Source organism: Lontra canadensis, unplaced genomic scaffold (assembly GCF_010015895.1).
Source record: "Lontra canadensis isolate GAN:19392208 unplaced genomic scaffold, GSC_riverotter_1.0 scaffold15, whole genome shotgun sequence".
In the NCBI taxonomy this organism is placed as follows: Eukaryota; Metazoa; Chordata; class Mammalia; order Carnivora; family Mustelidae; genus Lontra; species Lontra canadensis.
In genome coordinates, this window is record NW_022631009.1 from 4,646,510 (window position 1) to 4,668,215 (window position 21,706).

At 45.8% G+C, this 21,706-nt stretch overlaps 1 protein-coding gene across 1 annotated transcript in view; it reads left to right on the forward strand.

Moving 5' to 3' along the window:
- The window catches only part of EXT1 (exostosin glycosyltransferase 1), a 277,328-nt gene that overhangs the window by 228,395 nt on the left and 27,227 nt on the right, over positions 1-21,706 (forward strand). The window contains exons 2-4 of the mRNA XM_032858434.1: positions 12,818-12,911; positions 14,388-14,495; positions 19,891-20,010. Coding sequence (XP_032714325.1) covers positions 12,818-12,911; positions 14,388-14,495; positions 19,891-20,010 — 322 coding nt within the window. The remainder of the gene's footprint in view (positions 1-12,817; positions 12,912-14,387; positions 14,496-19,890; positions 20,011-21,706) is intronic.

Below are 21,706 nucleotides of genomic sequence, written 5' to 3' on the forward strand. Positions count from 1 at the left end.
CATTATCTCCAAGTATTAAAATTTTCAAAGAAAGGAGGCAGTGTGTTTGATTTATAGAATAATTATCTAGCTTTAGCTCTCACTTGGTTTTGGCAGTGGTTTTGCAAGCGCCCGAAAATTAAATCCATTTTTTATGGCGCTACAAGGTATTATCTCACAGCAAATGATAATTAAACACCTGTGAAATCAATTAGCCCTTTAAGCAGGGAAAAAAAAAAAGTTTTCTAATTATGTTTTCACACCTCCAAAACTTTTATAATCCCAAAACCAACTCTGGTGGAGAGGGATGTGGTCGATGGGAATGGCAGGGTTAACTTTCCATAAGGATCATCCCTAAATGTTGATGTGACTTAGCCCCGAGGAAGGCGGTCTGGGGTACCAACTCCCTTCCAGAGAGGACTCAGTCGCATTTGGAGCTGACTCTCAGCGGCTGTCTTATCTGACACACAGCTGAGTTGTCAGTTCCTCTACAAAGGAAGTTACTTGCTTTGTGTTTCGATGCCAAGTTTTACTTGACGGTTTATTTAAAAGCCAAGATACCTTAGTGGAAACTAAGCAACAAGACGTTCCATGTGACAGAATTGCTCTCTCTTTAAGGGCCCTGTAGCCAAGAGCTCCGAGCCATCTTCATTACGGATGCATACCCAGAAAACGGACCGATTGGCTCATAGCTGAGAATTAGCACAGTGGAGCCCTGGAAATCGTGGCTGGCTTTCCAGACCCTTCCAAGGATTGTGTGTGTTTCATCATTGGCTTTGGTAACAAATTAGCTAGTCCAGATGCTTCTTTTGGAAAATGATCCGTACTTCTGAAGCACTGGATGGGTTTGGGGTATAGGCCATAATTGAGACCCAAAAAAGAGGGCAGGAGGGGCGCCTGGGTTTCTCAGTCAGTTAAGCGTCTGCCTTCGGCTCAGGTCATGATCTCAGGGTCCTGGGATCGAGCCCCACATCAGGCTCCATACTCAGCAGAGAGTCTGCTTCTCCTCCCTCTGCTGCTCTCCCTGCTTGTGCGCTCGCTCTCCCTCTCTCTCTCAAATAAATAAATAAAATCTTTTAAAAAAGAAGAAAAAGGACAAGAATCAAAACAATGCCAAGCCTTTGACATCGTCTACCTCATGACCTCCTCATACACAAAGACCGTTCCGAGAAAGCGCTTTCCTTGTGCTCCCCCACATTCCCACATGCCTCCATTTACATAAAGTTCTCAGGGGCACTTCAGTTGACGTGCAGTTCTCATGTACTCTGTCCCCTTAGATCCCCAGGAGACCTTGTTTGGTAGGCAAGATGAGCATGATCGGTCCATATTATACATGAGATGGATTTAGAACCAAAGTGCCTTGCTTGTAATCAGACCGTTGATAACAAACGCAGGACCCGAAACTGTACTTTCTAATGTTTGTTCATGCAGGTTTCATTCTATCCCTCTACATAAACCTCTCTTAAAGGCATTCTTTTGAAAAAAAAAAAAAAAAAAAAATTTTTTTTTTTTTATTTTTCTCCAAAGACATTTTTAATGAGATTTTGCTTTCCTGGCAGATGGCATTTAGAGCCGCTGATGAATCTCGACATTAACCAGAGAAATGAGGCTGATACTGCACACACAGACACAAAAAGACAGAAGAGGATTTCTCCGTGTTCTTTTAGAAAGTTGTCCTGGGGGTTATCCTGGCATGTGGCCAGCACCTGGGACACTTTGTGACCTCATAGAATGAGAGGAGAGATGTGGCATTCATTCAACAACAAATATTTCTTTAGATTACTATAGTCCAGGCACAGGTCTAGGGGCTGAATCCCCAGTGGTGAATAAAAACAAGTTAGCTCCTTTTCTCATGGCGTATGTATGACATTTAGGGAGAAGGCGAGCGAGCCATCAAATAAGCAGATGGGTGAGTTCAGACAGTGGTGAATCCTAGGACGGAGAGGAAACAGGGCAGTGGGACATTGAGTGCTGGGAAGGCAGGCTGGTCTGTGAGGGCCTCTCCGAGGAGGGCCTGTTTCTCTGAATGCTGATTTGCATCATGGGGCAGGTTGGCGAGAATATTCCAGGCTGAGGGCAGAGCGAGCACAAGTCCAGAAGATGGTAATGAGTCCGTTGTGTGTAGAGAAGCTGCTAGCAGGAGATGGTGAATGAGGAGAGGGGCAGTCTGAGCTGTGGGCGGGGGCCAGTTCTCATGGCGTCCAGTTGGCCACGGCAAGGGATGTGAATATCAGCTAAGTGCCGTGAGGGGTTTCAGCCTTGGAGTTAACATTTTAAGGGTATTTTTGGTGACTCTGGGAAAAATGGATTGAACCTATAAGACTGAACTTATTCTGACCTGAAACTAATAGGAACCAGAGTATGTTTCTCATTGTCCTGTTCGCGTGGAGATCTAAAGGAGTAGAATTAAGGAGGTCTAGGAAAGTGGGGCGTGGGGAGACTGGGTTTCCAGTGTAATTACAAAAACCATTGGGTGTTTGCACCTTTATTTCCCCTCTGCTCCGTGTGCAAGCTGGCATGTAGTTGCTGCTCGGGATTTTTCTGTCCAGTGAACAGGTATCAGAGCAAGAAGGCATCTTCAGGTCCACCTGGTCTACCCCTCCCCTGTTAGGGCACTTAAATTTTCTTTGTCCCATAGGCCCGTCCCCAAAGGAGGCCTCCTAGGAGTGGCTCGCTCTGTAGCTGCTTCTCAGAGTGTGTGTGGGGGGGGGGGGGCACGTCTGGGCCGAGCAGAGCCAGCTGGAGGAGGAGGGCAGGGTGAAACGGAGCACAGACTCTCTCCCCCAGGGCACTGTTGTTCTTCTGCCAAAGGAAATGGCAGAATCTGGATTTATGGGCCTCTCCGGTCTCCCCGACCAAACCTTTATGGGAGGGTGATCTGGTAAATAAACAATACGTGCCATCAGGTCCCTAACCGCACACAGATGTTTACGTCCCACGGACATGCACCTGTACGTTTATACGTTCATGTACCCGGAAGGGAGAGGATAAACTTTTCATGGTCTGCCAGCTTCACGCGGCGTTCACAGGATGTCACTGTCCCATCGATTCTCGAAGATGCGCCCTCTTCCCTTCCACAGACTTCTGAGGCCTCCTTCGATGCAGCGTGAAGGGCCCAGAAGTGAGCTGGCCGCGACTGTCCAAGTCAGAAGGTAGACCTCGGGCAGAAATCGGAGCGGAGTCAGGAGGGTGAGGTGGGCCGGGCCAGCTGTCCTTTCGTTAACTGTAATTGGTTCTCAAGGTGTTGCCGGATCACTGAGGTGCCAAGACCAGACGAAAGGCTTCTGCGCTCACCAAGAATGCAGGGCACGTCCTGTCCACCGCTGGGGAGTGCCCGCTCTGGTGACGAGAACAGCCCAGCAGGAATTCCAGACATCCTCCTAATCCCAGGGCTGACCGAGTCTGAGTCTGGCTTGGCAGGAAAGAATGTCTTGGCTCAAGAAGGGAAGTGGTCAGAACGCTGGGTCGAGCCCAGTTTTCTTTGGGGGTTGGGGCATCCTTGCCACTGGACCAAAGCAGTGTTTATGCTCAGGAAGCCAGGAGGAGGTTTCTACCGTTTGTTTGCTTTTCTTCAGCTCAGACGTGGAGGAGAGCCAGGACAGGGTCCACTTTGAATGGCGTTGCACATGCATCTGACTCGATCGGCTCCTAATGCTCTGTATCGGGGCTGGAGAGACACATTCCCCACCCTCACCGGCGTGCAGAAGGAAAACGACATGTTTAGCAAGCTGCCAGGCCTTTAGAACTAAAATGGAATACAAAAACGGGTACAAAAGGAAGACAAAAATAAATAAGTAAAAGACACTGTTTTCCGTTCTCTGACTTGGGCTCAGCCTCGACCCGGAAGTGAAGATCGTTCTAGAAAGTTCAGGCCTAACCATGAGTCCGATGCACTGTTAGGGCCAACTATAGGCGATCGTCGTGAAGAAGGGCTTGCGGCTCTCGGTCTGCCCTTGCTCTCGCAGCCCCTGCAGCACAGCAGAGGGCAAACCGGTGGAAGCTGAGTGAGCATTTGCTCTCCGTTTTCTATTTTTCGAGGGGCTGCTATGGGGGAGGGGCTGGTTCAGCAGAAGGTCGGGCTGTGGCCGTGTCTCCTGGAGGCCAGGGAGAGAGCAGGATAATGGGCAGCTTAATACAGTATGAGCAATGGACAGGTTAACCCTGGGGCACTCTGTGAGCAGTGAGAGGGTCTCTGGCCAGGACTCAGGGGTCCAAGGAGGCTTCCTCCGGGAGTGCAGAAAAAGCAGAGGAAGGAAAAAGGGGTGTGTTGGGGAGAGGACCCCCTGCTCCCTGAGACTCGTCCCATCCCTGAGGAGTAGCTGCCATTTAGGACAGAAGCTCCGTGCTCGTGTTCTCCGCTTTAGGCCCTGCTCCCCTTGGCCAGGCTCCTTGGCGCCGAGCCTGGTGGAAGTTAATGGTAAGATAATGACCTGGGGCTTCCCATTTGCCCTCAGGCCTGTCGCAGACACTTAGCTCCTGCAGCCAAGACCTTGGGGTACCTCTGACAGACCCATTTAATTCCCCTGAGGTCATTGTTGCTGCTGGTTTTTTGTCATCCCTCCCTCTTCTGTCCCCCCATACCCGGGTCACGCTTTATGTAGCATTTCCAGAAATGCTTTCTTTCTAGCCAGAGAATTGCTGAGACCCACGGGTCCTGGAGTGGCGTTGGTCTTGGGGCCGTTTGAAATTTGGCTTTGCTGAGCACAGAAGCTGGTGTGCCGGTGGCCTCCATCAGCATTCTGAGATCAACGTCACCCAGCCCAATGCAGCAGAAATCTTTCTTCTTCACCTTTGCTATCATGATGTCACTCCTTCCTTCTCAGCAGCTCTGAGAGATGACAAGAGAGCATATTGTGGATTCTGTACGGTACGCGCTCTCGCATGAGCCCTGTAAAACCTTTGTTGCTCTACTTCGCCATCTGTAAAGTGGGGCCATTTCACATGTTTTTGTAGAGTTAAAGTGCAATAACGAGCTCAGGTGGTTGCCCTGCACCCAGGAAACATGTAATCAGTGTAGGGGGAGCAGGGGGACCGTTATTGTAATTGTCACCTTTAGGGGCACCTGAGTGATTCCATTCATGAAGTCAGATGGTCTTGATTTCGGCTCAGGTCATGATCTGAGGTTCATGGGATCGAGCCCCACATCAGGCTCCGTGCTCAGCAGGAAGTCTGCTTGGGATGCTGCTTGGGATGCTCTCTCCCTCCCTCTCCCTCCCTTGCTCCTCCCCACGTCTCTGTCAAATAAATAAGTAAATCTTTTAAAAAATAATAATAATAACCATTACCCTAATGGCTGTCCTATTTTATTACTTGCTTTTACATAGTCGCTGTTGAGCTGCTATTTAATGAGCGGGAACCAAGATTGTTCTTTACCCATGTTGATGGAGGTGGTGCCCCAGTAGGCGCTGGATTCACTTGCTTACACAGGTGGTGATGACCATGCATGCAAGTCCGAAGTTCTGGGCTGTCAGTACGTGTGTAGATGCTGTGGGGGAGTTTTGACCTGATGTGGGGTTAGGATCCAGTGTATTCAGACAGGACTGCTTGCTTCCAGGTATCTTCTGACTCTCTCTTCCTCCCCATGGGGAGCTGGCATAACCCTGCCTCCTTCCCAGCGTGGCTTTGAGGCTTCCACGGGATCATGTATGTGCATGTGTGTGTGTGTGTAAGAGTCCACGCCTCCCCAGGGACCTCATGCCCCAGCCAGAGCCCGTGAATGTTACCTCCCTCCCTTCCCTACACCAAAAGGAGCTTTAAATGGCCAATGGAAGGGAGACAGTTTTCGGTGGATAGCCAAGAAACGTGCACGCCCGAGTGGATACCCGTCCCTCATCGCAGCCAACTGCCACCCTCTGCGGTGCGCAGCTCGGGACCAGCAGCAGCACCCCTCCTGGGGAGCACCATAAGGAGAGTCCTCACCTGGGCCCCCTGAACTTCTAGCAGCAGGTGGTGCTCAAGGCCAGCATCACCTGGGGGAAACAACACCACGTCCACACAGCGAGTGCCTTCCGACCGCAGGCTGCTGGGTGTCCCCCAGGCTGCCGCCCCTCTGGTCCACCCGGTCCAGCCCCACACGGGGTTCAGCTCTCAGCCCTTACCTGACACCAGGACACAGCGGGCTCATTCGTGGGCAAAGAGGCTGTGCGAGTCAGTGGTGAAGACACAGGCTTAGCATGCCCCGCGAATTCTCCCGACTCCTCGAGGCCCGAACCTCTCTGTCGGCTTGCTCCCAAGGCATCCCAGCCGAGCTCTGGGGCCGGCTGGGCCCATTTTCTAACTCCAAGGTATGTTTCTCTGTTGACGTTTATGTCTTGAGCCAGTTTCATGTTATCACGTGTTATGAACTTTGAGTTTTCTCAAAAATAATGGAAAATTTATGCATTGAGTCTTTCGATTCCGAGAGAGGGTCTGCGTTAGCAAGGTTAATAAAAAACAGAGCACCGTCTTGGACTGAAGGGCTGATGGGACATGATGCTGAGTTTTGAGTCAGGGAGAAAGGGCCCTCTCAGTGGTAGCCATTGGGGGCTCATGCTGGAAACCAGGTGAAGGGCCCAGGACTTCGCGCCATAAGAAATGTATTTTCAGGGGCCCCTGGCTGGCTCAGTCGGCGGAGCGCGCAACTCTTGATCTCGGGGTTGTGAGTGTGAGCGCCATATTGGGTGTGGAGATTGCTTAAAAATAACATCTTATAAAAGAAAAAAAGAGAGAAATGTCTTTGCAGTCCCCGCCTTTGTCTGAGCTGACCCAAGAGGCAGCGTGATGTGGTGGAAGGCAGAAGCCTTTTAGAATCAGAAAGCCTGGAGTTTGGGAGCCCTAATGGCCCCATTGCTGTGACCTGCATTGTTGGCCAGGTTATCAGTTTCCAGACACTGGGAACCTGTCACTCTCCTGCGAGGCCCTTCGGTGATTCACGACCACTGCATAGGATCGTGTCTGAGCTCCAGGAGATACCACACAAGAGTCCTCCCAGTAGAACAGCAGGGTCATCCCCCCCACTCCCCGGCTCCCTGTCCCCCAAACTGCGGTGGGTCCTCTCATCTTGGTGTTTGTTCCTGCTATGCTGTTTTTACCCCCCACCCCCCGAATGCCCACTGCCTCCTCAGCCCTGCCAAGCTGAACCTCGCTCTTCGTTTAATAATCATCTCTGTTTCCCTTCCCCCTGCTTCTCAGTCTCCCCACCAAAGCCAGGTTGTCACTCTTGTTTCTCTTTGCATCATCCACCTCATGCCTCCATCCGACCGCTAAATACCAATCACTGATCATCATACCCCCTCACTGAATAACAACAACACATCTGCCTTTTCACGGGGCCATCAGTTCCTTGAGTAGTGTCTGACACGTGGTAGACATGCAACTAATTAATGTTTGTTGATTGAATAAAAGAAAGCACAGAGGAGGCGCTGAGGAAGTTATTTTATTTCCCTTCTCCCCGCGTACTTTATGGAACTACAGCCGTCATAAATTGCATTTGTTTTCTTTTTCTCGTAAGGGATGTGATTCAAACCTGGGTGTAAGCAAAGAAGATTAAGTGCTTATGAGGATGGAGACTGGAGGGAACAGATAGCATAGACGTTCACTTACTTTACAAATAAATACTTGAGACAAACTGTAGCCACATCATGGGGAGACTGGAATTGTATGACTACAGAGATGAGAGGCCAGATCCCTTGCTTCGTGCCTACCCTCTTTGATTAGCAGAAAGCAGGCTCTCGTAGCAACTGTGGGTGCTACAGAGGAATTGTGGGTCGCGCGGGAGGACCAGGAGGCACCCTGCACCAGCAGCATCCTTGTCTATGCAGCTTTTGATAATAAGGCAAAATCCTTTCAATTAGAAGCTGCTGCTCTGTTGTGATTCCCAGCTTCTGTTTGCTGTGTATTTTAAAGGGTCTGTTCCACATTTCTCTCTGGCTCTATCTTTGGGGAATCTGTTCTTTCTTTGCTTTCTTTTTCTTTTCTTTTTTTTTTCTTCTTCTTTTTTTTTAATGTTTTTGTTCCTCTCATCCTGATGTCATTCACAATGACCTGCAGTTGCACAGTGCTTGGCAGTGTATAAGGCATGGACATGATCTCACTTGACCTTCACAACTTTGATACACAGAGAACTCCATTTGCACAGGAGCCCACAGAAAGTGGGAGGTCAAGAACCCAGAGTCCTTAAGCCACATCTTCTAACTTTTCAAATCAGCTCTGTTTTCCTTTATATTCTGTTGCCTTCCTTGAGCCATAATGATAATAGCTGTCATTTATGGATTGTTTGTGATATGCCTGTGTTGGAGTTCAGTGGTATCATCTAAGCCTCGTACTAGAGGTGTCTCCATTTTTTGCCAACCAGGAAGCCAAGATTTAGACAAATACCTTTCCCAAGACCACTCCGCTTGTAAATAGCAAAGATGAAATTTGAACCCACTTTGGCTGCGTCTAAATCTACTTATTCACTAAGCTTCATATTACTAACCTCTTAAAGTTTATTTGAGCTCTTAGCACAGAATTTAGGATGCATCCTAATTACCCAGAGGAGCTTGTTAAAACAGGATTCTGGGCGCTTCCCCTGGAGTTTCTACCTCAGTGGGCCATGCTGAGGCTGGGAAATCCCATTTCTGCCAGTTACCCAGGTGGTGCAGTTGCTTCTTCTGGTTGGGAGAACACATTTTGGAGCACCCCTGCTCTCGCCATGCTACGCCCCCACCTCCAGGTACACTGAATTACTGCCAGCAAAACTGTGTTTTATATGGAGGGAAGGACTTCAATTATGCATTATTACATGGCCCATTTTAAATGGGGTGTATCCCATCCATTATTCAGTACAACTTTAAGGAGAAAATTATTATGGCCATAAGTGGTTCCTGGCTTCTAGGTTAAATTCAGGTCATGTCATTTTATTGCATTTTTTCTTTGCAGTCAGTTATGAAAACTGTTCTAACTTCTCTGTCACCGCCTATACAATGGCGAGCTTAATGCCTATCTGAAAAGGGTAACAAAACCATTTATTAATTAAAGCTGAGAGTTCTCTGAGATAAGTTGCCTGCCTTACCTGCTTACCTCCTTGCTTGGGATATCATGTGTTAATTATCTCTTACTTTGAAGAAGTTTATGATTTTGATGTAATTTACATTTCTAGATGTAATCATGGAGAATGAGTCCCTTTGAGAAGGCTCTCCCCCTCACTTGACCCGTCTTCTGCCTTTCTTCCCCCATCTCTAACCACCAATAACCACTAATCTGTTATCTGTTTCTAAAATTGTTATCTCATGAATGCTATATAAATAAATAATGCCGTCTATATCCTTTTGAGATTGGCTTTTTCACTTAGCATGATTTCCTTGAGGATGTCGTGTGTATCAATACTTCATTTCATTTTATTGCTGAGTATTCGAGGCTGTGGATGGACCACAGTTTGGTGAACCATCCACCCAGCGAAGGACATCAGAGAGTTTCCGTTTGGGGCTGTTCAGGATAAAACTGCTGTGAACGTTCATGGGCAAGTTTCTGCGTGAAAATAAGTTTTCATTTTCTCTGGGATAAATGCCCAAGAGTGAAATTCTTGGGTTATATGCTAATCACGGTTTTAGTTTTAAAAAGAAACTGCCAAGCTTTCCAATGGGACCGCTCCGTTTTCCCTTCGTACCACCAACACATGAGGGTTCCAGTCTCTCCCTCCAGCAACCTTTCTCCCGAGCATAACCATCCTCACGGGTGATTTGCATTTCCCTAATGGCTCATAATTAATGCTGAGTATCCTTTTACGTGCTTATTGGCACTTTGCGTATTTTCTTCAGAACCATATCTAGTCCATCCTCGTCATGTTTTCAGGTTGGATTGTCTTTTGATCGTTGAATGTCAGAATTCTTTACATATTCTGGGCTGTCTTCTCCACTTTCTTAACGGCTGCTGGAAGGAGAGGAAGCCCAGTCGTCTTGACTGAACTTGCCTGAGTTGGAGCTTCTAGAAGGTGGAGCTGGGAGGGGTCCGTAAGGGAGCAGGTCATGGCTCAAATGTCACAGGCGCTCACTGTTCTTGCCAAGAATGGGTAGGTTTTCTTGAACAAATGTTTTTCCATTTGTCATTATATCCTTAGGACCGTTTCCAAAACGTTATATGAATGTTTTTGTCATTTTTACCCGTTAAGTTGTTGTTTTGCTAGGGAGGGTACCCACAGAGTTAGTACCTCACTGTGCGAGGCCAGCCTTCTCGAATGTACTGTGTGATGTAGACGCCTCTGGGTGTCTGTTCTCATCTGTCTCTCTGAATTACCAGATGATTTTCTGGTAGGTCTCCCAACTGGAGTAGGATCTTCTCTGTACAACATCTACAGGACTAGAACAGGGCCTGGAACATTGTGTTTCTCGAGAGAGTGACTCCAAAAAAAGAAAAAAAAAGAATGTTTTAAGCATCTAGAAGGAGGTGGATGGGGGTGTGTGAGCACATCCAAATGGAGAGGTGGGTCCATAGAAGGGCTGAGCGAAGGGTTCCTAACTCATGTGTGACCCACCCAGAAAGACTGACCCCTTGCAGATTCATGGGCTGAGCATGGTTAGAAATCTGAAAATCATTGTTTGAAGTTTTATGTGTACGTGTCCTGGGTGTGTCTTCATGTTTCTCTAGGGATACACACCCATCAAACATATGTTTTACACATGTGAGCAGATACCTAGGTATACATACAGATACACAGACACTCATTTATAGAAGGGTTATGGAAGCCTTTGGAGCAATGGGATATTCTGAAAGGACATTCTTTCTTAACTACGAGTAACATAAAGAATAATGGGGTGTTCACACAATCTCGTCATTTTGCCGATGAGGAAACTGAGTCCCAGAGAACTCCTGTGTTTTGTCTGTAATGTCACAGCTACGTAGGGGCAAGAATGTTCATCCCATATCTCCCGTTACCTGTTGCGTGAATGAACCCAAGTTTCAGTCGTGTAAGCTTTATCCCCTGCATCAGCAAATCCTTCTTTTCTATCACCACTTAAATATCAGCACCCTAGAATAACTGTCATTTGAATTTCTGCTGTAAGTTTTCTACCTTCCCTCTACCTCCACTCCTCTAAAGTAAATTCTGCAGTTGGCAACTTTGAAACTTGTTACCATCCAGAACATTAATAGGGTTTTACATTCTTAGCAGCCTAATGATGAGGCTGTAGGACCTTCTGTGCTAGTCCCTCAGGGGTTTCTATTCTGGGCATTTATTAAACTTTGCTGTAGTCTGAAGTATGTTTGACCTTTTTATATTACAATTTGAGTTTAAAGTTTATATGTATATTTATGTGTGTGTGTGTGTGTACTTATTTCCCCCTTCATTCATTAGGTAGAGAACCCAACCTTTTTAACAATTGAATTCGAAGATACTTATCAATTATTTCCCTGTGTTTGCTGAGTAAAGAAGAAGCCATTATCGTCATAATTTAATATTTCTTATTTAGCCAAATTTGAGCCCTCTTAAAAATCTTTTCTACTTTCAGGTCTATTTTGCAGTTTAATTAATGCAGCGAGGGTTTTTATTTTACTCTCAATGGAGATAATCTTAATCCATTCACGGTGACCTTTTCTTGTGCAAATTAGTTGTACAAGCTTGTTTAAGCAAATGGTCCTTTGCCTGATGTCTCTTCTTAATGATGGGTTTATAATTGAAAATTGGCTTACTCCCATATGCCTAGTTTGTATGAGAATATAAAAATAGATGTGGACTTTAAAAATATAAATGTATATATCAGTATCCCAAAATGAGGAGGGAAGAATCCAATGCCTGGAGGCTATGATTAAATTAGACTATTAGAGTCAGAAAATGCCTGTGACATATGCTACTGTCAAAGTCACACCTGTCTGCTGAGCATTGGAGCCTCTTGAAAAATGAGAGTGATTTCATCTTAGCTCTGAGAATCCGCGTTTTCATAGGACGGGAGCCATTTCTGGCTTCCCAAGTTTGCTTAAACTCATAATGAACCTGAAGCTGTGTGTTTAGGAATGTGTTTGTGGATATCACTTTTAAAGTGATAGCCCTCAACAGAATGAAATGCTCCTTGCTTTTCCAGCACTTCGCCAGCAGAAAGAGACAGCTGATGCTCGTGTTATATTTTGCCTTTTTTCAAGTGCAAAACCCATGTGATACTGCCAAGCGGTATTTGAGTAAAAGTCACAATCCTCTCTTCTGCACCCCGGTTTTCTGTGCCCCCTGCCTTTTTTTTTCTCTCTTGTTATTTTTATCTCCCCATTTCTTAGACCTGCTCCTTCTGGCTCCCTTGTCTTACCCCTCTAAGTCTTGTCCGCCGTTCTTGTAACAGGAGTGTTTGTCTGGCATAGCTGAATATTCTTGGTTAAACGTAGGAGAGAGAGAATGTAGTTTTGTGCTGGTAAATGGAGGTTTCCTGAGTTGGTTTTAATAGCATGGGGTGGGGAACAAGGACCATCCTAGCTTTGCTGAATGACATGGCATTAAACAAGAGGGATGGGTTGTGATCTTTTTCTCTCTCTCTCTCTCTCTTTTTTTTTTTTTTTAAAAAAAAAAGCTTATGGGAACAAGACATTTCATCGAGACACAAAAATCTTATTTTTGGAAGCCAAACCTAGGCAAGCCAAATTGTTCCTGGGACGAAGAGACTCGTCTTTTATGTACTGCTTGCAAAAGACCCTAATTGCTTTGTCCCCCATGAAAGCTCACATTCGCTCTCCCTCGTGCAGCACCCCCTTGCACCGAGGGAACGTGAAAACTGCCCGCCAGCCAGCATTGATTTCCTGAGTTGCTCTGGGTAATTTCATGCAGGTGTGAACCCACAGATGTTCCTTCCTCCCCTACTCCTAACGGGTCTTCGTTTGCTGATTGCTCCTCCTCTCCTTGTAGGTATGATTATCGGGAAATGCTGCACAATGCCACTTTCTGTCTGGTTCCTCGTGGTCGCAGGCTTGGGTCCTTCAGGTTCCTGGAGGCTCTGCAGGTAAGAGACTGAAAGCTCCCGGGACTCGGGCCGAGGACTGAGTCAGGCAGAGTGGGTTTAACCTCAGCCCTTCTGCTGGGATCTAAACGGCATGCATGGTTTGCCTTGAACACCTGAAGTCTGTTTTCCCAAGAAAGTCTGCAACACTTTTTACAAGGGGGAGGGGGGAGGAAGAGGATTTACTCCCTGTCTTCGGACACGAGTGGATTAAAGGGTTTCACCACCGGGGACGATGGGTTCTTCGGGGACAGGTTTGCAAAAGGAGGGCAGATCTGAGCGCCCAACTGCGGCGTCGCTGAGCTCCTGGCAGAGACACTGCCCTGCCTGGAAACCGGTCTCAAGAGCGCTTGCTTAAGAAAATGCCTTAATGCTTAAGCAAATTGTCTTTTCTGCCCACCCCACCAGTTGTCTCTTGGCACCTCAAAATTCCGAGAGTGATGCCCAGCGGGTCACGCTACTCCCTTTGGCCCGCCCATCCCAAGGCTCTGCAGCTCTGGGGCCTGTGTGGGAGTCTGCTCATTAATTAGTCCACTCTGCAGAGAGGCCTCACCTGCTCAGACACCTGTGCACACTTCCTGCCCCTGGGAGTGGCGCTCAGCCTTCGTGACCTTGAGAAGAGCCTGCTCTCAGCTGAGACTCCTCCACTCCTTGCCCCTGGCTTCTCTGTTCTTTGCCCCTCTGCGTTCTGCACCTTGCCAGAGTCCGCTTTTTTGCGCAGTGCTCCCTACTAGCATACATCATTCTGTCGTGTCCTCCAACGGAAGAGCTTCTTGCCCCTTGAGGCCCTTTCCGTTGTGTCCTGCAAAGCATACAGTCACGCATGTTCCCGTCGCCTCTGTGAGATGTCGCATGAAGCAGATCGTTCTCTGCTTTGGATTAGTTTTCTGGACCCTTAGCCTGGCGTTTCTTGGCTGACAGATCACTGTGGAAGCGGTACGTTGGTCCGCTCATGGCTTGGCTCCCTCCACAGTGAACAGACAGGTTCCGGCTCAGATGTTTGCACTGCAGGGCCGCGGGAACGCCCTGTAATAGCTGGGCCACGACACGCCTCATCAGGAACGCCAAGCCCCGTTCTGCCCTCTGTTGCTCGTCACGGTGGGCTAAACCGCTCCACAACCAGGCCAGTCCCATGGACAAAACCGTTTATATTCAAGGTTGGTTTTAGGCTAGGATGTTATTGGTGGATGATTTTGTTACATCAATAAAACTTCTCAAATGAGGCCAGTCTTCTCCGTGGAAGGAAGGTCAGCCAGACCATGTGCTAGAATAGAAATGGGGTTTGGGCCTTGAAGGCAAGACTGGGAAACATGAAAACTCGTGCGAGCTCTCTCTTCTTCTGGCCCAAGCAGCCTAGGATCCCTGCAGGGACCCGAGGCAGAAACCCCAGTGCTTGAGCTTGTGGTGATGTTAGCTCCCATCGGAAAGGCTCCCCCTGGCGCTTCCCTCACGTTCACGAAGCCCCCTTCTTCCACGCAGGCCGCCTGTGTCCCTGTGATGCTCAGCAACGGATGGGAGTTGCCCTTCTCTGAAGTGATTAATTGGAACCAAGCCGCCGTCATAGGCGATGAGCGATTGTTATTACAGGTAAGGAAGGGGCTCTGGCCTTCAGCTCGTCTGCGGGTTACTGCTGCCCCCGTCCAGACTTTCAAAGAAGATGAATCCAAAAGGTCAGCTCTATAAAAGAGATTTTATCAGGAGAAAATTGCCTGTGTCATGGCAAATATGAAGTCATTTAATATGACACTGTTCGCTTTCCCACACAAGACCCACCCGCGTGTGGGGAAGGTATTTGCAAAAGGGGAAGTGGCAGGTAAAGGACGTGAACTTTGATGGTGGGACGAAGCGTATAGCCATCCTCTTCCGCATCCAGAATTATTAGAAATTGTACCAGAGCGTTTTTGTACCATCCTGCCACTTCATATTCCTTTCCCCTCTTTCTGTGATTGCCTTCAGATTAATTGTCAGAAAGAGGGAGGTCTCTAGGGTTGATTCTTGTAATTAGTGTTATCGTTGCTCAAGTGAACCAGTCTGGGGGCCTGAGCAGTGTTATCTTTAACATGTATATTTAAAAGAGCAGACTCTAATAAAAAAGATCGTTTAAATGTATTTTTTGCCATTTAGAGCTCTTTATTTTATTTTTATTTTATTTTATTGCATCAAGAATGTTTAGCATGGGATTTGCCTTCTTATTTTTTTTTTTTTAAGATTTTATTTATTTACTCGACAGACAGATCACAAGTAGTCAGAGAGGCAGGCAGACAGGGAGAAGCAGGCTCCCCGCTGACCAGAGAGCCCGACAAGGGACTCCATCCCAGGACCTTGACACCCTGACCTGAGCCGAAGGTAGACGCTTAACCCACTGAGCCACCCAGGCACCAACTACCTTCTTATCTTTTATGCAGAATTACTACTGTTGACTCTGAGGTCCATATGTTAGACATCTCTGGAGTTTATTCATCTTCTTTAACTAAACTTTGTGCCCACTGATGTCATAACACCTCATTTCTTCCCCACCCCCAACCCTGGCAACTCTCATTCCACTCTTTAATTCTGTGAACTTGACTATTTTAGATACCTCATGTATGTGAAATCAGGCAATGTTTGTCTTTCTGTGACTGGTTTATATCCCTTAGCATAATGTCCTCAGGGTTCATGTGGCCCGTATTGCAGAAGTCAGACTTAATAATGATTAAAATGACCATACTACCCAAATTAATCTGTAGATTCCATGCAATTCCTATGAAAATCCTAATGGCATTTTTTTTTACAGAAATTGAAAAATAATTTTAAAATTCATATAGAACCTACAAAAGACCCCAAAACAGCCACATCAGTCTTGAGAAAGAACAAAGCTGGAGGCATTATATTTCTTGATTTCAGAATATATCACAAAGCTACAGTCATCAAAATATTGTACTGCCATAGAGGAAGACAGATAGGCCAATAGAAGAAAATAGGAAGCCCAGAAAGAAATCTGCTTCATATATGGTCAACTAATCGCCAACAAGGATGTCTAAAGAGAGCCTGACTTCTCATGAGCTACCTAGGAAGGGGGATAGGAGACAGAGAAATCTAAGGGCAGCAATGGTCAGTCACTAAGGATTTCTTTTTTTCTTTCTTTCTTTCTTTCTTTCTTTCTTTTTTTTTTTTTTAAGAGCAAGCACGTGCAGGAGGGCTAGGTGGGGCAGGAAGCTGAGGGAGAGGGAGAGAGAGACTCTTGGGATACCCACCAGGGTGGAGCCCGATGCGGGGTTTGAACTCAGGACCCTGAGATCACAACCTGAGCCTAAATCAGGAGCTGGACCTTTAACCTGAGCCACCCAGGTGTCCCCGCTAAGGATTTCTAAAGCCATTTTGTACAATAATGTTGTAGGTTCCACATAAATTGCCGTATTCCTTTCTCTAAAAATTATAGAGTATTTTAATGTTTTTCATTGATGGCATTATGTACTTTATCTTGAACTACCACAAATATTATAGAATGACTTTTTTTTTTTTTTTTAATGTCCTGGGCTTTTTTTTTTTTTTTTTTTTAATATCAGGAAAATTGAGTTCCTAACTCTGTCATTGATTCTGCTTCGGCTGCTGGCCAGTCTGCTAGCTGGCTGATGTAACCCAGTTTTCTTCCTACAGTAACAGTGAGATACCTGTACCCAAGAGGGCTGTGAATTAGGCAAGCCAGGCTGAACACAGCCCCCAGAACATTCCTTCCCTCTGGTACTCAGGGATGTGATCTCCTTGGCCCCTGGAACCTCCAAAAGAAGAGGAACATGTGACCTAGCAGAATCCTCCCTGGGCCAAACGGTGTATGTCAATAACATTGACTCATGAAAGGCCAGACAAAAGGGAGATGTGTAATTCTTTTTTTTCCATGGTGTCTTTTTCCTTCCTTTTATGATTTTTTAAAATAAATGTATCATCATCAAAGGAACCTTGGGAAATAAAAGGAATAAAAACCATCAGCCATCATTTCTCTAGTCATACACCAGTACTCCTGTGAATTTGACGGGAATGACTTGGAAGGATGTCTTAGAGAGGAAATCATTCTAGGACACTTCATCATGGCTGTCTGCTTTCTACCATTTCATTAAAGCTGGCATGGCTTTTGCCTTCTGAAGCAGTTGTTTGGGCCTGACTCTGAAGATTCTGTTTTCCATTCTGCCCTTACCCAAACTTGCCGGTGTTTCCCGTTCTCGAACGCGAACGTGGTCTGCCTTAGCACAGCTGCCTCCATGCTGAACCCGCGACTGTGCGTCGTTGACAATCGTTGTAAAGAGCTGGCACAGAGCCCAAAAGTCTGCTCTGGGAGATGTTGTTATGTTACAATTTTTCGTTTCCTGTTTTAGAACAGCTCGGATGTTTTTATTTGCATATATTCTTGTCGTTGTGTCACCAGGGGAGCTGAATGTTGCTTTCCTGTATCTATTTTGGGAGATTCCATTAGTTTTGTTACCAAACGTGACCTTTTATTAAGACTTCATTGAGTTCTGCAACGCAAAGCCATCCGGCCAAATTGGAATTAATTTATCACTCCCGTATACCTGTCTCTCGGGACAAGCAGATTAATAAGCAATAGCCAAACGCCACGAAAACCTGGAACTCTATCTTTTCAGTCAGCTGGAATTCTCTTCCAGAGCACTTACCAAGAGCTATCATTTATATTTGTACGTACAAATGGGGCAGTGTATAGGTCACTTGATGTCCTAATATCAAATTGTGGCTTGTATAAAAAGGGGAGTGTATTGGTAGGTTAATGTGTGATATTCACCTACCAATATGTGTGGCTCAGTCAGGTGGGCGCCCAGCTCTCGGTTTCAGCTCAGGTCACGCTGGACGTGCAGTCTGCTTAAGATTCTCTTCTCCCTCTACCCTTTCCCCCCACGTGCTCTCTCTCTCTATCTCTAGCATAAATTAAAAAAAAAAATCTTTTGTAAAAAATACGTGATATTCCCTTTATTCATTCATAAGCATAGCCTACCTAGCTTTCTGGAGACTGTAGTGACAGTTGTTTTTGGCATTTTTCTAATGGACTGGTTTCTTGTGCTCATGACAAAACAGTGAAGTCAACCTATATGACTCTTAGACTATGCCCCTGACGTTCAGAAGAAGGCATGATGATGAAAATTGAGCAGGGTAGCTTTTTTCTAGTCTTTTTTGGCAATGTAGGTAATTTTCTCAGTAAATAAAAATAAATTGTCCTTGACTTACCAAGGATCCATACGTGACATGGATAGTTTCTCTACCTTCTCCAAGGATATTTTACTTCCACTTGACCTTGAGCTCTGATTTCAGGCTAACATTTGCCTGCCAGTACTTCTCCTTTACCTATGGCCTGCATGCTTCTTCAGCATTGGGCATCCAGATACACACTTGGGGCCACAGATTCAGGGTCTGCTTTGGGATATTGCCAAAGCAAGTGAGCTATAAAGCTATTTCATTGCTCCTCTGTGGAATAGTCTTGAGTCCAAAAAGGTGCTACCACCTCCTTCCCCTCCAGTGGAAATTCAGATACAGCCGTAGTCACAATGCCATAAGTAACTTTCTTATTAAAGCAGTTAACAGAGCATTCCCGCTTCAGCCCAGACCCCCACGTCTGTCTGATTAGTTATGCGTTAGCAAAGCAAGCATGCAGAAAGAGGTGAGCGCAAGGGGGCATTTGCTAATCACAAGGAATCTCCTCTTAAAGTATATAGACTCCATAAATGAAACAGACCTTGAACTGTAGGAGAAGATAGGGATCGAGCTCAGCAAACTCACCAGAAATCCAGGAAGTACGTGTCAGAGCTCCAGATCCAAACAAGTTCACATGCAGATACTAAGCAATTGGTCCAACATTGAGTATCATCACCTTATGTCACCCTTCTTATTATTAGTAATAATAAGATATTACTATTACATAGTAATATATTATATATAGTAATATATTACTACTAATAATAACTTATTATTAGTAATAATAATAGCAGTAGTAATAATTTGCTGTGTTAGGTAAGCTTCCCATGTTCTAGGCACTGTGCTAAGCACTTACATGATCTCCATTACCACCTTCTGATGTTAGTACTGTATCCCCCCTTGTTGTTAAATGGAGAGATGGAATCTTTGAGAGATCAAATAACTTGTCCAAGAGCACAGCTAGTAAATGGTAGAACCAAGAATTCCCACCTTAGTCTAATTTCTGTGTCCCTGTGCTTAACTGTTAAGCTATATTGCTTGTAAAAATAATGATATCCCTATGGTGGGTTCAACTGACCATGTTCAGTTCAACTCTTATTTCTTGAGTAACTACTGTAACTATGTAAAAGCCGTTCTTATAGCCCTGAACTGTGTAGCTGGATGGATAGGATGTAGATCTCACCTTTAAAATCATGTAGCCTGTTAGAGAATGGTGATGGCAGGACTGTGTATGAAGTTTGACAGATCGTGGTAGATTGGGGTAAGTGCAAGAGCCAAAAAGACAGATCGGGGAGCAGAAGAGTCCTTGGGGTAAAGCTGCAGGTGTGTGCACTTAGAAATGACTGTCTAGCTACAGATTAAACGGAGAGACTCAGAGACATTCCTTTAAAAGCCTCTTTGTAGATCATTCGGAGTCCCTGGCATGGCATGTCTTGGAGTGTTTGGGGGATAATGTCTTTCAGCCTTTCCCCAAAGCTGATAGCTCCCTTCTGGGTAGAATGTGGTCCTCCAAGTAGAGATTGAGAATCGGTGGGACCCTAAGCAACTGATAAGCTGTTACCAAGTCTTGGGGGGACTTGAACTTGCATGCATTAACGGTCATTAAAGCTGATCCCCGGTAAGTACTGTTTGTGCCTGACACCTCTTAAGGGCATTTCAAGTTAGGGGTTGGTGATTTTTAGCCGATCCATACGCTAAAACTTGAATATTAAGAAGTATAAAAGCCTAACCCAGGTGGGTTATTTCGATCAAATGGCATCTCATTGTTTGACAGTTATGGTTAGTTTGTGTTCACCTTGTGTTACAGATCCCTTCTACAATCAGGTCTATTCATCAGGATAAAATCCTAGCACTTAGACAGCAGACACAATTCTTGTGGGAGGCTTATTTTTCTTCAGTTGAGAAGATTGTATTAACTACACTAGAGGTAAGTGAGACCCCTTGGCTCTTGGTCTTGAATAATGGTCCTTTATACATTTCTGTTGGCTTTCTCTTCTGTTATTGGTGAGGCCTAATTGGTCAAACCGAATTTTTTATACTCGGATGTGTCAATTAACCCTCTTTTACCTGTTCTGCTGTGCCCAAGCAAATCCCTCCATTCCTCACAAAACTCCACAGAGGAAAACGGACATGAGGAGGAATGACACTGTTTGACACAGAAATCGGCTCTGTCTTCCATCATTTCAGCGATACTCGGTTAATGGCTGTCCTCTCGTCCTTCACACTCAGTGGCCTCCTTCGAAGACCTGTTCCTGGAGCCTAGTTAGAAATCAGATAGTGACCAAGTAGGGGGAAATCTTCTACCATTCTAAAATACGAGCAGTTGACTGAGTACCAGAGGCATCAGAGGTACCCCAAGATCAATTCTCAAGACGTGCCACCGAACCAACATCGATTTCACAAGGATGTGTTAAGAAAATTGGGATTATGCTTACCTGGTGCAGAAAGTGTTAAACCCTACAGAAGCAGAAAATCTTCTAGGCCTATGTGTGCCCCTTGTTAGTTGCTTTTTTTTTTTTTTTTTTTTTTTTTTTTTTGAGGCAGGAGGGGAAAAAGAGAGGGAAGCATGGAGATGATTAAAACCTTTGGAAGTAGAACAGATAGTGATGGCCTGAGGTACAGCACCGTAGCACAAGGAGCTAAGAGAAGAGTTAGAAAACTGCACACTCATGAATTACAGACTCGTAGGAAGGAGAGCAGAGGTCCTCTCATGAGACACACCATTAAGGTGATTCTGAGGGGTTCCCATAATACCGCAGGGGCATCTGTGGCATCACTTTGGGGCACTTGCTTTGGAAAAGTCTTTACTGTGCGCAAAGCTAGTATAATAGGTAGTGTAACCTGTTTAGATCTGGAGTCTGAGTAATACCAAGAAAACTGAAAATTACCCTGTTTTGTCCACACTCCTGTTCTCTTGCCATCCTGGGTACCAGACCCTGTGCTGCTCATGCCCTGGGCACAGTGGGGCATTTCCCTACCCCAAGCCGAGCCTGGGCTCCTGCTCTGGTTGGGGTATCTTCTCAGGAATGGTACGCACCTTTTTTTTTTTTTCCCCCATCCCAGAAGTAGGTGAAAGGGGCTCTTCAGGAGCCAGGTTCCTCCCATGGAGGGGACAAGGTCAGAATGGTCTCCGGGGGTTCCTTCTTGCAAGCAAACCTATGGTTCCTTAAAATCGGTTGCATTTGTTCATCTGTTCATAGCAGCAGGTTTGACCGTGTAATAGATTTTCCTCTTCTATCCTATCGTCCATCCAAGGACCTTCCTAGACCCTTCTTAAGGAAAGTTGAATGTCAATTTTTTTCCTTTGTGGAATGAGTGCTTTTTATGAAAAGAGTACATGTTCATTTTAGAAAATAATGGAAAATACTTAAAGCATAAAAATAAAATAATCTACCCATACAAAAATCTACCCATATATATTGACATGTATATACACACAAACACATACATGTTTGTTTTTTTCTAGGCAAACTGATACACATGTTTATAATTTTTAGAATCTTTCAGGGGCGTCTAGCTGGCTGGGTCAGCAGAGCCAGCGACTCTTTCACTCAGGGGTGTGAGTTCAAGCCCCATGTTGGGTGTGGAGCCTACTTAAAAATAAATCAGTCAATAAAGAGGAG